Source organism: Sinocyclocheilus anshuiensis, unplaced genomic scaffold, assembly GCF_001515605.1.
Source record: "Sinocyclocheilus anshuiensis isolate Anshui unplaced genomic scaffold, SAMN03320099.WGS_v1.1 scaffold1299, whole genome shotgun sequence".
NCBI classification, from domain to species: domain Eukaryota; kingdom Metazoa; phylum Chordata; class Actinopteri; order Cypriniformes; family Cyprinidae; genus Sinocyclocheilus; species Sinocyclocheilus anshuiensis.
This window is the reverse complement of record NW_015538011.1, coordinates 830,540-846,108: the sequence shown is the minus strand read 5'-3', so window position 1 is coordinate 846,108 and position 15,569 is coordinate 830,540. Positions and strand designations below refer to the sequence as shown.

At 38.2% G+C, this 15,569-nt stretch overlaps 2 protein-coding genes across 16 annotated transcripts in view; one reads left to right on the top strand and one right to left on the bottom strand.

Moving 5' to 3' along the window:
• The window catches only part of LOC107677816 (endophilin-B1-like), a 15,267-nt gene extending 3,597 nt beyond the window's left edge, over window positions 1-11,670 (top strand). Inside the window, exons 4-13 of one of the 7 annotated variants that reach the window (XM_016472862.1) lie at window positions 1,565-1,698; window positions 1,799-1,891; window positions 2,215-2,301; window positions 3,471-3,494; window positions 3,843-3,932; window positions 5,048-5,148; window positions 5,266-5,277; window positions 5,360-5,582; window positions 5,662-5,770; window positions 11,609-11,670. In XM_016472862.1, coding sequence (XP_016328348.1) covers window positions 1,565-1,698; window positions 1,799-1,891; window positions 2,215-2,301; window positions 3,471-3,494; window positions 3,843-3,932; window positions 5,048-5,148; window positions 5,266-5,277; window positions 5,360-5,582; window positions 5,662-5,769 — 872 coding nt within the window. In that variant the 3' untranslated portion in view covers window position 5,770; window positions 11,609-11,670. Of the gene's footprint in view, window positions 1-1,564; window positions 1,699-1,798; window positions 1,892-2,214; window positions 2,302-3,470; window positions 3,495-3,842; window positions 3,933-5,047; window positions 5,149-5,265; window positions 5,278-5,359; window positions 5,583-5,661; window positions 5,816-6,156; window positions 6,411-11,608 lie in introns of those variants that run through there. The other 6 variants (XM_016472870.1, XM_016472855.1, XM_016472887.1 and 3 more) reach the window with 6 other exon arrangements.
• LOC107677765 (rho guanine nucleotide exchange factor 4) overlaps window positions 7,826-15,569 on the bottom strand; it is an 86,257-nt gene continuing 78,513 nt past the window's right edge. For 8 of the 9 annotated variants that reach the window (XM_016472788.1, XM_016472830.1, XM_016472803.1 and 5 more), the window contains 9 exons: window positions 14,144-14,320; window positions 13,229-13,423; window positions 12,836-13,015; window positions 12,514-12,746; window positions 12,217-12,346; window positions 11,996-12,127; window positions 11,620-11,863; window positions 11,144-11,221; window positions 7,826-8,396 (listed from right to left, as the gene is read on the bottom strand). In XM_016472788.1, the coding sequence (XP_016328274.1) occupies window positions 8,239-8,396; window positions 11,144-11,221; window positions 11,620-11,863; window positions 11,996-12,127; window positions 12,217-12,346; window positions 12,514-12,746; window positions 12,836-13,015; window positions 13,229-13,423; window positions 14,144-14,320 (1,527 nt within the window). In that variant the 3' untranslated portion in view covers window positions 7,826-8,238. Of the gene's footprint in view, window positions 8,397-10,540; window positions 10,946-11,143; window positions 11,222-11,619; window positions 11,864-11,995; window positions 12,128-12,216; window positions 12,347-12,513; window positions 12,747-12,835; window positions 13,016-13,228; window positions 13,424-14,143; window positions 14,321-15,569 lie in introns of those variants that run through there. The other variant, XM_016472848.1, reaches the window with a different exon arrangement.

Genomic DNA, 15,569 nt, shown 5'->3' with positions numbered 1-15,569 from the left:
GCATGCTCTGCCAATAGTTAGAAATGGCACTATAGTAAGCAGTGTTTAATAAACAGCAGTTTTTCTAAATTCTGCTGAGGTGAAATTCAGTGCAGCCCTGTATCGTGATATGTATCGTGGCCTCTGTATCGTGATACGTATCGTGACTTTGCTGGTGATACACAGCCCTAGTATCCACTGAAAAAACACTCTCCGCACAAACTGCAGCGCACATTTATCTAGGTTTAACGTTTAAACATTGCTCACTTACATAAATGAACTATAGTGTCCTGCACCCACTAGTAAAAAAAATATCAAAAATTATATCTGGTCTAAAAATGATTATATCTGAATAATTTTTGGTTTCACTGTATATCCTATAGAATATTTTCAGAAATAGAAGTCACGTTTTTTCATCTGAAACGTGCTGCGATTTATATTCCAAAGCCACTCATATAATAATGCAGAAACACTCAAGCAAGCAAAACACGCACAACATGTGCACGTATTTGTACTGATGCTGAATAGTACAGCCTAGAGCATTTCACACAGGCTGCTAGATTCACTTTCGCCAGAAAGTCGTGTATGCCTACGGTTAAAAATAAATGACATTTATAGTGAATGCCCCTATATCGGCGTTTGGTATCGGGGCATTTTAACGAGTACGAGTACAGGAGACCAGTATCGGGCCCGATACTGATACTGCATCCCTAGTTTATATTAAAGAAATATATTTTGAAATGACACCAAGCATATACTTACATATATGACTTGAGTTTGGATAAACACTGGCACTAGCAAATACATGTTTACATTAGGGGTGTGCGATATATATCGTCTGCGAGGTACCAGCACAATAACACACTCAGCAAAATATTGTCTAATTATCGTTATCGATAAAATCCCATAAAATATCGAGATATAATTTTTTGTCAATATCGCACACCCCTAGTTTACATGTTTGTGTTTGTTTGTTTGTTTGCTTGTTTATTTTTTCTTTATTTTGTTAACCTATAAGCTTCATTATTACCTTGTAATATTATTTATTATTAATAGAATTTTTTTTAATGTTTTTGAAAAGTTTCTTGTGCTCACCAGGGGTGCATTTAGGCCTATTTGATCGAAATGCAGGAAGAAAAAAAACAGTAATATTGTGCTATATTATTACAGTTTAAAAAAAAACTGTTATGAATATATTTTAAAGTGTAATTTATTCCTATGATGGCAAAGCTGAATTATCAGCAGCCATTACTCAAGTCAGATTTTTTTGGTGCTTAAGAAACATTTCTTATTATCAATGTTGAAAACTGCTTATTATTTTTGTGAAAACCGTGATACATTTTCCTATTAAGAATTATTTGACAAATGGAAAGAACAGCATTTATTTCAAAATAGAAATCTTAAACATGTTAAATGTCTTTTATATAAGCTAGTGTAATGTATATAGGTTGCAAGAACTGAGAAGTGTGGCTGTTTATAAACTCTTTGTAAGCTCCATATTCTGTCAATTTAATTTCAAGCTGATAAATGTTCCCAGTGTGTGTGGGTTGAGATGAATGTCCTCTCGTCCTCTGATGTGCTGCAGGTAGTGCTCTCATTAAATGTGGGGAGACTGAGAAGCTGTTAGGCAGCGCAGAAAAAGAGCTCATTCAGAGCTCCGCCATTAATTTCCTCACTCCCTTTAGGAACTTCATCGAGGGAGATTTTAAAACCATATTGGTGAGGATCAGCATACCACTAAACATGCTTTCTTTTTATTATATTATATAATATCTTTTAAACTGTTTAATTTCTCTGTTGTTGTGTTCTTTCTTCACAGAAAGAACGCAAACTGCTTCAGAATAAGCGTCTAAATCTGGATGCAGCCAAAAACAGACTGAAGAAGGCCAGAGTGGCTGATGCTCGCTCTGCAGTTAGTATTACAGACACACACACACATACAGAATGTAACAGTCAGCAGTTTCAGTTTAACCATACGTTCGGTTTTACAGCTTGTTCAGATGAGATATGAATTTAGAGAAGATAAGCCTGAAGGGTGAAAGCTGTCTTTCATCTTTCCCCAAGCTAGCCGCCGGCTGTCTTATGCTCTTAGTGCAGTGTAACTAACAGAGATGATGCTTGTGTTAAATGCCCTTTTGCGTGCGTGCTGCTGTCTTTGAATCTCTAACCTCTCTTATCTCCCCAGTTGTCTCTCATTATGTCTCTCTCTGTCTGCTTGCCTGCCTCCGTCTGAAGGAGCTGAACTCAAGCCCTCCGCTGGGAGAGGAGTATGTGGCTCACTTTTCTTACATGCTCAGCTTCTTGCATGTCAGGTGGCTAAAGGTTTGTCTGCTGTGTCTAATAGAACATCAGCCCTCTTTTGCCCTTCACAAATCTTAGGAGAGATGTCAAAAATCGTTCTGTGAGCAGAACATTTTATGTTCAAAACCACATTTTGATAAACACATGCTTGTATTTCTGTCCAGCTGAACAGAAATAGACGCGTTAATTCAGCATGTGTTTTTGTGTTCGTTGATAACCTCATATTTGGTAAATGTGCATCTTAGTTTGTGAGATGTGCTTAGCATGCTATTTATTTAACTTTGAGGGCAACAGAATGCAGTTACTGTGTTTGGCGTAATTGTTTTTGTCTTCTGTCTATTGATAATGTATGAATATCTGTGCCTGTGTGGTCTCAACTAACAGGATGATTTGTATTAAAGATGCACAATATTACTTATTTCATCCAATATTAGATTTTTTTTTTTTTTTTAATTGTTCAGATCAGCCAGTATTGGGTGTTTTGTGATGAACATTTCTCCCTATTTTACATTAGTTTATTACCTTTGACATCATCCAGCGTTCACTTTTTTAAAATATTTAAATAACTAATAATTTTATAACACTGTAAAATGTAATTTTTACCAAAAAAAAAAGAATATCCATTATTATACTGTTCTTTATAATGTTGTGATGCCTAAATTCACTTGTAGCATTTAAAACGGTTGATTTTAGTGTTTTGTTCTTTATTAAAACAAAATAGTATAGATTTTATTTGAATACTTTTTTATATTAATATCCTTATTTTATAATGCTATAAATTATAAATGATCATATTGATTAAGTATATCAATGTGCATTATAATACGTTTCAAAATGGTATAAAATACTTTCGAATGCAATATTCATTACTTTAGTAAACCTAAAGGGGAATGTGTTTGGCTCATGTTTCAGTGTTGCATGTGCTCACACCTGTTGTGACAGTGGATGATTCAAGTCTTCTTCCCTTTGTTGCGAGCTTCACATTATTCCTTGTAGACAGTGAACAGCTCGCTGTTTTGGTTCCTCCCAGTGAATGTGTCTGTGCATGAATGGTGACACCATTCAACTTGCATAACGGCTCTAGACGGTTATGAAAGCTGTTGATTGTGAGTAGTGATGGGTTTGTGTGGTTTAAGTTGATGTTTTTGCTTGGCCTGACGAGTTTGTTACTGTTTCTGAATGCTGGCCAGCTGTGGGCTGAGGAGGTGCAGCAGGTGAGTGTGCTTGAGTCTTTCCTCCCCAAAGCCTGTTGAAGAAAACACATCTTTTATCAGGGAAACACCTGCCCTGCTCTGATAGTGCTGTCTGATATGAACTCACCCTGCCACGTGAATGAGGATCTGCTCTTGCATACAACTCAAACACATTCTTGTGTCCAGCAGAGGGAGCTACAAAGTTGTTTATATTCCCAGTTCCCACCTGCCTCTGTGTCTCATTAACTTTGCACAGATACCAGCTCAGGCAATATGTTTATGTAATTCTGAGCCTGTTGATGTGGATATATGTGCGTGTCAGCCACAGTGATTTTTTTTTTATGTATATTATGTGTGTGTTTCCCTTAGGCAGAGACAGAACTGAGGATAGCACAGAGTGAGTTTGACCGGCAGGCCGAGATCACCAGACTTCTGCTGGAGGGTATCAGCAGCACACATGTATGCTCACACATCCTTTGTGTCTAGCAGTGTTTCCTCCTGCAGCACCACAGCAAAAAGAAATGATGCTTTACCCAAGTTGAAGGGATAATTCTGTCATCATTTACTCCCCCTCATATTGTTCCAAACCTGTATGACCTTTTTTGATCACCAAGACGGTTTGTTACCAACATTCTTTAAAATATCTTCTTTTGTGTTCAGCAGAAAAAAGAAAGTCATACAGGTTTAGAATGAAATGAGGTTGAGTTAATGATGACAAAACTATTCCTTTAAGCTTTTACAGTTTGAATTGAATGTGGTGGGTGTTGCAAAATAACATCAAACACTCATCAAAAGCTAATAGCATGACTAGTATACAAGTGAATGACTTTTATGAGCCTGTTCTTTTAACGAATCACTCATTTAATGAATCAGTCAAAAGACTCATCCTAATGAATGATTTCTTATGGGCCTGTTCTTTTAATAAATTGGTAATTTAATGAATGAGTCAAAAGGGTAATTCTTTGAATCAGTTCTAATTAATGGTTCTTATGAGCCTGTTCTTTTAATGAATCAATAATTTAATGAATCAGTCAAAAGACTCATTCTTTGAATAACTTTTAATGAATGACTTATGAACCTGTTCTTTTAATGAATCAGTCAAAAAGGCTTATTTTTTTAATCAGTCTTGATGAATGACTTCTAACGGCCTGTCATTTAATGAATCAGTCAAAAGACTCATTCTTTGAATAACTTTTAATGAATGACTCTTATGAGCCTCTTCTTTTAATGAATCAGTCAAAAAGGCTTATTTTTTTAATCGGTCTTGATGAATGACTTCTAACAGCCTGTCATTTAATGAATCAGTCAAAAGTCTCATTCTTTAAATCAGCCTTAATCAATTATTCTTATAGGCCTGTTATTTTAATGGGTCAGTCTAAATTAAATACTCTATGAATTTGTCAGAACAGATCCGACTGGTTTTAAATACAAACGTTTAAAAGCGCTTTAAATATGTTAGGATTACTATGCATTCGTGACTAATTATAGATTCTGGGAAACAGTGCTGTATACATTCATGTACATTTTATGTATGTAATATGCGCTGATGGCTGTGCTCTCCTCTTTGTGATCAGGCTCATCATTTGCGCTGTCTGAATGATTTTGTGGACGCTCAAGCTGCATATTATGCCCAGTGTTACCAGTACATGGTCAATCTGCAGAAACAGCTGGGAAGGTTGGCTCACTTTTATATCTCTGCGCATTTGTTTGTAATATTTATGCATTTTTTACACCAAATCCTCTGTTTTATGCTAAATGCATCCGTAATGGAATCATCTGTTCTCTCAAACAGTCAAAATGCAATGTAAGCAATGTTTTTTATTTCTTGATAAATGTATATACATATGTGCATTTCTATATTTTAACTGTTTCCATATTTCTTCCAGCTTTCCATCCACATTCTCTAATAACAATCAGCAGGCTGGCAGCTCTTCTGCCAGCATCTCAGTTCCCACGGCACAGCCAGCCGCCTCACTGCCCGCTCCGCCGCCCAGCCAGACCTCACCCGCACTCAACGAGCTCCGCAGCACCTCAGGCACCCGCAAGGCTCGTGTGCTCTACGACTATGACGCTGCCAGCAGCAGTGAGCTCTCTCTACTCGCCGATGAGGTGGGCCTTCATCATGTCATTTCAGATTGTCATAAAATGAATTATTATTTGTCTTAATGGTCAAATATTTCCCCGTCAGGTGATCACCGTGAGCAGTGTGCCGGGCATGGACACTGATTGGCTGATGGGGCAAAGGGGGAATCAGAAAGGCAAAGTGCCATTTACCTACTTGGAGCTGCTCAATTAAGGTCAGCGAGAAGTGCAAAAAAAAATTCACATTGTAGATGTGATTTGACAAGAGTAACTCTCCAAATGTGATCAGAGAAAGATCAGAGTTTAATGTAGCGCGAAGCAATATAAAAGTCTTCTACACTGCCATGTCATGTTGTGTGAACGTCTCCTCTGCTATTTGAGGTGCGTCATAGTAGCCTTACAGTAACGAAAAGCAGTCCAAGATTGCCAACTATTCAGATTTATGTGCCAACTGAATTTTTTACAGCTAAACTAATTGATTTTGCTATAATGTGCTATGATGCTCTAATAAATATTATATAAACCTAGTTGGTGCAGTTTGAGATCTTTCATTTTTCTTAAAAAAAAAAAAAAAATTTTGTTATGATTGTCTTGTTTCAAGGTCACAGACCAAGCTGCACACACTGGATGCTAATTTTGAAAACCACCATAGTAACAGTGAACTGATACACTGGCATGAATCTTGACCACTGGGTGGCAGTATTTTCAATTTGTGAAGATATGTAAACACTGCAGCTAAAATCTACTAACATACCTCTTAATAATGGTGCGGAGTGTAATTTCACTGTAGTGGCGCCAAACAGAACCAGAACTGCAAAAATAGTGACAGTGTGTGGAAACCGTTTCCAAACACTCCCTTGTCTGTGCAAAAGCTGTGTTATTGTTAACTAAAATGAAAACTTAAAAAAAAAAAAAATCAAATTAAAAACTACTAAATGTTGCCTTGGCAACTAACTGAAATAAAGTGTTTTAGTAACACAGAGGACAATAGAAGCAATCAAAACTAACAAAAGAGCAACAATATGTAAGTGCAAATGACAAGTCTCGGGTAGCCCAACGCAGTACACGTAGCAAGGGTTTTTTGTTTTTTAATTGTATAATAAATAAAAAGAAAAATAGATAGAATACAAAAAGATTAGAGCTTTTTTTTTTTAGAGAGTAGACAGTGCTAGAGTTAGAGGACCAAATAAAGATGGAAGAGATGTGTTTTTAGCTGATTCTTGAAGGCTCGGATTGAGTTGCGCAGGTCATTCCACCAAGAGGGAACATTTCATTTAAAAGTCCGAGAAAGTGATTTGGTGCTTCTTTGGGATGACACAATAAAGCGCCGTTCACTTGCAGAACGCAAGCTTCTAGAGGGCACATAAGTCTGAAGTAATGAATTTAGATAAAGGGGTGCAGAGCCAGTGGTGGTTTTGTAGGCAAACATTAATGCCTTGAATTTTATGCAAGCAGCTATTGGTAGCCAGTGCAAACTGATAAACAGAGGTGTGACGTGCATTCTTTTCGGCTCGTTAAAGACTACTGTTGCTGCCGCGTTCTGGATTAATTGTAAAGGTTTGATAGAACTGGCTGGAAGTCCTGCCAAGAGTGCACTGCAATAGTCCTGCAGTATAATTACTGCAATAGTAATTATATAAATAATTCTAAAATAACAATGGTTAGGCTGCTTTTTGGGAAATACAACCTACTTATAGTTCTTATAGTCCTTGCACATTAAGCTGGAATAGAAAGTATTTCAACAATAAAAATGATAAACATCAGTTTTCTGTTCCCCAGATGTCAGATTCATTACACTTACAAATGCTTTTTATTAACATACTTTGTTTTGTGGTCAAAGATAATCATACATATCCGTCAAACATAGTCTTTAATTTAACAGTACCATTATCTATCAGAATGACAGAATATTGAGAATTTTATTTTGGTTGAAAATGTCGAGTTTCACAGCAAATTCATGCAACCCCCATCACAATAACTAGGTTGTGTTTGGAATGGCACTTCAAAGTGAAGTTCGTTACAGGGGAGTCATTAGGCAGCAGAATCAAATGAGCACGTACTGTACATGAAACACTCATCTGAAACGGTGAGTACCGATGGGACGTCGTCTAAGTTTCATTTTAGAGGCTTCATGAGGAGAAAGTTGGGAGAAGTTGATAGTTGCATACACAGACTGACGTGATATCGACGGACTTCGAGTGACGGCCTCCAGGAAGTTAATACAGTAATAAATCTCAACACGGTCTACTTTTATCTTGTGCAGAACCCTTTGAAACTTGAAACATCATCATGGGTTACACAAAAGTATCAAATTACATACAAAAGCTAGTAGTAGGGCACTGTGGATAGCTGGCATACATTGAAAACTTGAAAATAAATTAACCAACATATAAAGAAGTCCTCTCTTCAAGCAGGGCTCTTTTGATGAAGCGTGTCCGTACGATGACTTGCAGCAGTAGTCGTGTTAGTGCCGGAAAGTGGAGCGGTTGAGCAGTAGTAGCTGTCTTTTTCAACGTTAATAGTAAGAGCAGGAATGCCCTCCCACGAGGTTCCACAATGTCTGGGAGTGATGCCGTGATTGTAACCAACCCATAAAGTGCTTTCGCAATAGGACAATAAAAATAAACATTACACTGGGATTAAAAACACAAGTCCAGGCACAACCGCAAATGTACCGAGTCTTTCATTTTTTGAACGGTGTCAAGCGTCCGATATTGTGCCAGAAATTGGAGGTCTTGCGTTTGGGTTCGGCCAACATGATGACCTGCTGCTGGGGCAGGGAGGTGGGAAGCGTTGGGTGCTTCTGACGCAGCAAGAAGTCATAGTAGGGCCTGGTCACAGCTGCGGGGAGGAGGACATAAACAAAAGGTCAGGACCTGAGAGATTTCGGTCATTAGAGAACAGGACACGGATGTAGACATGGGTTTAGCAGACTAGTGTGTTTTGGTCAGCTGGTTATGTGTGTTTGAGCCAGACCAGTTATGCTGATATTATTGAATGATATGCAGTAAATGGGTTTAGTGTGTAAGGGAAGGATGGGTTGCCAGTGAATTACAGAAACTTTATCAGTTACTGTAAATAAAAGCCTGAGGTGTCGATACAGATTTTCTGATTTAATTCCATTTGATCATTCATATGAAAGTGATTCTCACCTCAGCTAATGCTGTACATCTTGTACGTCACAAAAATTCATGCCAGTTATCATACAATAACTGCATCATAAAAAAAATTTAAATGCTCCGTGAACACTTATAACTGCTTTTCTTATGCACAACCATTATTTTTATCTTATTATAATAATTAAAATATAAACTCACATATTTCAGTTATAAATTCCCATGAAAGAGTGGCGAAAGTTCAATGATTCGTAAAAACGCCCAGCTCATAAGAGCCATTTGATTGTGAATCAGATTACATTGTTCTGCATGTTGATATACTTAAAATAAAAGTTTCATTTTAAAAGATTCATTTGTTTGTGAATTGGGCTACACTGGTTGTGCTGTGCATTTTGATTCACTAAAAAGAACTGGTTTAAGAGAGTCATTTATTTGTGAATCAGACTACATTGTTTGCTCTGCAAGTTTTTGATTTACTAAAAATATCCAGTTTAGATTCACTAAAAATAACCATTTTAAAAGATTCACTTGTTTGTGAATTGGGCTACACTGGTTGTGCCATATGTTTTTGATTCACTCAAAAGAACTGGTTTAAGAGAGTCATTTGTTTGTGATTCACACTACATTGTTTGCTCTGCATGTGTTCGATTCACTAAAAAGATCCTGTTAAGAGTCATTTTTCAGTCTACACTGATCACTCCTATGTTTTTGAGTCACCAAAAAGAACCAAAGGGTTTAAAAGATTCATTATTTAGCTGATTGGACTACACTGCTGTATGCTACTTTGTATGATGTTATTTTACTTAAAGGGGTCTTGAACTGAGAAATCAAAATTCCCTTGATGACATATCTAAACTTTCTCGCTAGTCTAAAAACAGCTTATATTGAAACCAATCTGTCAAAACAACATCTTGTGGAATGTGCCACTTTATGATGTAATAGTGTGGCTAAACCCCGCCTCCGCAGGAGAAGATCAACACCTGCTTCTACATCGCTACCTGTTTAGCCCCGCCCACCGATTCATGCACATAGTGTAAATAACAGAGGCAAACACAGGTCTACACAGAAACCAAACGATAAAGAGGCTCTGAAGACAACAAGACGCTGTGCAGTGCCAAGCTGTGGAAAAACAGTCTTTGCATTGCCTTCCTTCTGATCCCAACATTAGAAAAAGATTTCTAAAAATTAGAAATTTTTAATGAAGATCCAGACCGCGTCAGTAAGAACTTGGTCCTTAGTTCACTTCATTTTACCGCGGATTCGTTTACAAACAAGGTTCAATTCGACACAGGATTTTCAGAAAGATTGAAACTAAAAGACGATGCTGTGCCGACTATATTGGATCCGACAGTAATGTCGCACCACACAAGTGTGAGTAACTGTTTTTATTAAGTGGTTACTATTGCTTTGTCTGTTATTGTTACTCATTTGATATGTACTGAGTATTTATGTGTTTTTAACCTAAATCACAGCAGCATCCATCTGTGAAGGATGTAGGCTATCAAACACAACGGTTAGCCAATCATAGCAGTGGGCGTTTACTTCCGAGTCTACAATCCGCCACGACTATTCAAACAGAGCGTTCTGATGAGGGGGGTCAAAACGGCAGAAAATACTGGATTCTAAATTGTTTTTTTTTTAATGTAAAAATCTTGATAACATTATAAGTGAACCTCAGAGAACAGTACAAAATAATAATAAAGGCAGTTCATGACACCTTTAAAATATGTTATAAAAGAGTCTTTTCTTCATGAAATCGGACTACATTTTTTGTTCTGTATGATACTGATTCACTAAAAAGATCTGTTTTAAAAGTCATTTGTTTGTGAATCAGACTACACCCGTTTTTTTTTGTGTTTTTTTTTCTGGCAGATTCAGCAGTGGTGGTGATTTAGAAGTGCAGGAAAAGAACTGATCTTATTTTAAAGAATCAATATTGATATTCTAATGATGATCATGAAAAATCAGAAAATCAATATCTTTACCCAGCCTCAGTTAAATAAGCGGATAAGTCACACTGTGGAATTACCCTGGACTACTCGATTGGCTCTCTACTTTGAGAGGACACCCAGGATATTGCCCTGCGCAGGACCCCAGGGGGCACCCTAACCCCCCGCCCCTGCCTACGCTGGGGGGCTTCAGGGAGGAGAGGTGAAGTTAAGGTGGCCCTGGGAGCCAGAGGTCCTGAAGGTTCAGAAAAACGTAGGCACTTGGAAGTTTGTAGGTGAAGAAGTGAAGGAGTTCTGAGTGCCAAAAGGTGCTGTAAAGCTAATGCTGCTCCAGTGCAGCGCAGTAATAATGAAACGACACAAACATGGTCAAACACGTGCTTGTGAACAGATAAACAGTGACCACACATGGCACAACTCACTACATGCTCAACTGGAATGAGTCTCCACACTATATCCTGAATCTTTAGCATATAATAATAACAGAAAAGACACGTCAACATGACAAACAGCTGAAATTCACCTTTGGGCTTCCCTGTTGGATGACTTTTAGATGCATTCAACATGGCCTGCTTCTTCTGGACCTCTGTGATCATAAAACCTGTTTGGAGGACAAAATAAAATCATTTATAAACTTTTAGATCGTCGATTAATCAACTACAGGGAACTGACTGATACTTATGTCATTAACAAACATTATATAAAACTAAACCGATCAGCAAATATGAAGTACTAAATTAACTAACTGGTATAAATAAAAAGTAAACCTGAAGTAAAACTAAAACTAAAATAAAAACATTAAACCTAAAAAGAAATATTTGTAAAAAATGAATTATAAATAAAAAAGCACATAAAATGACTAAAAATTAAAACGAAAATATAAAAATTAAAACAAATTCAAAATATTAATAAAAACGATAGCCATTGTATATAAATAATATATCTGACTGTGGACAATAAAATCAATGCTTTTATTTCTGCTTTTAAGAGCCTCTTCACCTGTTTCGAGGTCATGCTGGACCTGTTCCCGTTCATCTGCAAAGGCTCGCAGCCAGCGCTGCTTCTGCTCGGGTTTCTTGGCACACAGAAGGTGGACCTCCTCTCCCCCAGGAGAACATAATTTCAAGGCATTCTTCACACTCACGTTAAAGTCCTTATCCTTCCCATCCTCTACATCCACCACTTGCATCTGATCCATGTCTAACCGGCCCTTGTAGTACAGGATGTCTCTCCGAAGCAGATCCTGTGGTGCCAATCAAGACAGTAAAACATCTTATAAAATAACTACGTTAATACTGCTTGGTTGGAACTCCTTAAAAACCATCTGCCACAAATAATAGTGTTTCTGCTCTCACTGGCATGGCAAGTGACTGACCTTTTTACAGAAAACCAGTTGGTGGTCAAAGAGAAAGAACATTCGTTGCTGGCCCTTGGCCTGTGGCTGGGAGATCTTGGTCAGGTCTCCTGAGAAAATAAGATCAGAGCTCCTGCTCAAGATGTCTTCACCCTAATGAAGGGGAAAAAGAGCCTGTGAGAGCACACAGTTCGGGAGTGAATCAGTGTGTGAACACTATACAAAATGCTTGTGTAATTTACCTCCCAGTCCTCTATGGAGCTCTGCCACTGAGCAATTTTGTCAATATTCTCCAGACGCCTCTTTCTCTCATTGATCAGTCTGGCCACGTTCTTCATTGCATTTAAGGCAGCTTCTACATCCTTATAATCTCTGAAAAGCAAAATACATGAGATTAAAGGTAGAAAGGTAGAAAAAAGTTGTCACTGGAGCAGTACCCTTTCAAAAGGTACACCTTTATATCAGCATCTTTTGAATGGGTAGCCAATGACAGCTTGAGAGTGAAGTAAATGTGTAGGCACTTGTGTAGACCTCATTACCTGTGCTGCGGGTTGGTGTACTTCAGCAGCTCAGCCAGCTGCAGAGGATACTTGCAGATCTTCTGAACAGGAGTAAGCAAGAAACCATCCAACGAAATGTCGATCATCTTCTGGAGCAGACGACAGGCCTCAAAGAAGAACACGTACTTCTTGATCTTCATCAGTTTGGAGAGCTGCACGCAGGCATTGGGGTGGTTGTTGCAATACTCGGAGTAGATCTGGAAGTTTGTTTGCTGGATGGGAAAAGAAACAGAATAGAACAGAATAAAAAATCCAAACCTAACTGCATCCTACATTAACACCTACATCGAAGTCAGCTTACGTGCTCTAAGAAGCAGGAGCCAATCTCGCTGAGGTGAGGATGGTCTTTGTTAAATTTCTTCTCCAAAGCTTTGAGGAACTTCTTCTGGAAGCGATAGAGCTCATCGATGTTCCCAAAGATAGTGCGCAGTTGCTCCTCTGTAAACATATCTGTCCTCTTCCGACACTGTTTTATATAGCCCTGCAACCCAAAGTGAGTATGTCAAAGGTTTAATGCTATAGCAAAGCTATAGTTGGATTATGGAGCAGCTTTCCTCATTACTCTGATGTGAAGAAGGTCATTCTCTCTCATGTAAACAGAGAGCCCAGTGACTCTACAGACACTGTAATGCTATGTAACAAGATCCACATGCTGAAGTAGAACCGATCGATCAGACCCATGTGGTAAACTGACCTCACAGATGTCCTTTAGGTGTTTGATGTAATCCCTCTCTGTGTTCATGATCTCATTGATGACGTTGGCTCTCATCTGCTCCTTGCAGGGCAGACCGGGCCCTAAGGGGCCCCCCATGCTGGCCCTACCCCCTTCCGAGGCCCCGTCCAGATGGGCTAAGTATTCCTCCATGGGCTCATCTTGGTTCACCCGTAACTACCAATAATAAATAGGTTAGTGTACAATGTTGAATTATGATGCAATATCTGCCATTTTCTGGTGACTATGGGCAAGATGTACTAACAACTTGTGCCAGTGCAAACCCTCTTTTAGCTTTAAATAGCTACTGTCAGGATTTACTAAAGACACGCAGGGAAAAATGAAAAGGCGCTGACAAATATTTTTGTGGCTGACCTTACTGCATTTGCATTTATAGAAGTTTCCATTGCAGACACAAAATTTATGGGAGGAGAGTATTTAAATAAATCACGCAATGTGATTTACTAAGGTTTGCGGTAGTCGATTTCCAGGTATTTGCGCCATTATTTAATGTCCAATAAAAGCATGTCTTTTGTGCTTGAAATGGCTGTTATAGTCAATAATTCTTGGTAGATTGCATTGGTCATTATGGAAATAATCTGGTTGCGTCTGTATTCTTTAATTTGCACATTGTCAGTAGATCACTTGCAGAACTTTTCACTCCCATTGATGCTTTTATGGGATTGTGGTCTCACTCTAACTTCTAATTAGTAAATTTAGTAATTTTTAGTAAATCTGGCCCTAAACGTTCACTGTGCAGTGGCTTTTACCAATGTACTTGGCAAAAAGAACACTGGTGCATTGAAGGCCCCTCAATGTAGCCTAATGTAATAGTGATGACGTAATGTGACAGTAATCAAATTTTTTGTTATGAGCGGGAAGCCTGTTCTCCTTTACCCGAACAAAGCTGGCGGGGAACCAGCCCTCGCTATCCAGCACCCGGCCCCACCACCACTCCTTGTTTGTGGCGTCCACTACTTCGATGACGTCTCCAGCTTTGAAGCCCAGTTCCTGGTCGTCCATGGTGACGTGGTCCCATAGAGCCTCGGCACACACGCTGCCATCACTGATCAGCTATTGAGACAAAAGTTGAAGGCAAAACTGATTAATAAAACATTCCCTGTATACAGTAACTGATCAAATTAGAGCAGCAACTACAGACATCTTCAACATGTGTATGATAGCAAAAATGTATGTAAATGAAAAGTAATAAATAATCCATGGAAACCCTTACACTTGTTTGTTCTTGGTTTTTAATACACACAGTACAACAACATGCAGTTTACTGAGCGATATACTGAATATCCAATTTATCTGGCATGATTTTGCAGGTCTTATAAAAATATACAACACTGTATTGAGAGGATTTTAATCTTTCATTTTAAGTTTTGTAATATACATTTGTAATAGATTCTCTGATTTAAACTTTAGTAGCAAAAATACCATTAAAGTAGGTAAGTTTAGTCAAATATATGTAGTTAAATATTGCTATTTGTTATTTTGTTATATTTATGCAAAAAAATTATAATAATATGATTAAATGATCATTTATAAATATTATTAATTTATAATTGCAAATAAAATATTTATTCTTTCAATTTATTGTTTTAAGTTCACTGAAATTAACCCCTGGTTTCACAGACAAGACTTAAAGGGTTAGTTCACCCAAAAATGAAAATTAGCCCATAAATTACTCACCCTCAAGTCATCCTAGGTGTATATGACTTTCTTCTTTCAGATGAATCCAGTCGGAGTTATATTAAAAATGGTCTTTGATCTTTCAAGCTGTTTAATGCCACTCAGCGGGTGTTGCATGCATCAGTCCAAAAGAAGTTAAATAAAAAGCTCCCATCCATTAAAAAAAAGTGCCTCACATGGCTCCGGGGGGTGAACAAAGGCCTCCTGAAGCGAATCGATGCGTTTTTGTAAGAAAGATATCCATCCATATTCAAAACGTAACAATCACTTTAATGTAGCTTGCGCCAACAGTCCTACACGGAAGCAGCTCTGGGCGGATGACGTATGAGGTCAGTGTTGCGCATGCGCCGCTCAGAAGTGACAAACGTGGAAGCGCAAGGGAGAGATCAAAACAAAACACCAGTCACTTATTAGAAGTACAAAACGAGGATTTGTAAAGAAGAATGTCGAAGGATTTCGATATAAGCCAAGAGGAGACTGGTTTTCCTTTGCTAAAGTAAGGAAACTTTGCTTCCTTTGCTCCTGTTAACAAACGTTGGTTTTAACGGGACTCACCGGCGCATGCGCAACGCTGACCTCATACGTCATCCTCCCGGAGCTGCTTCCAGTGTACAACAGTGAGCGC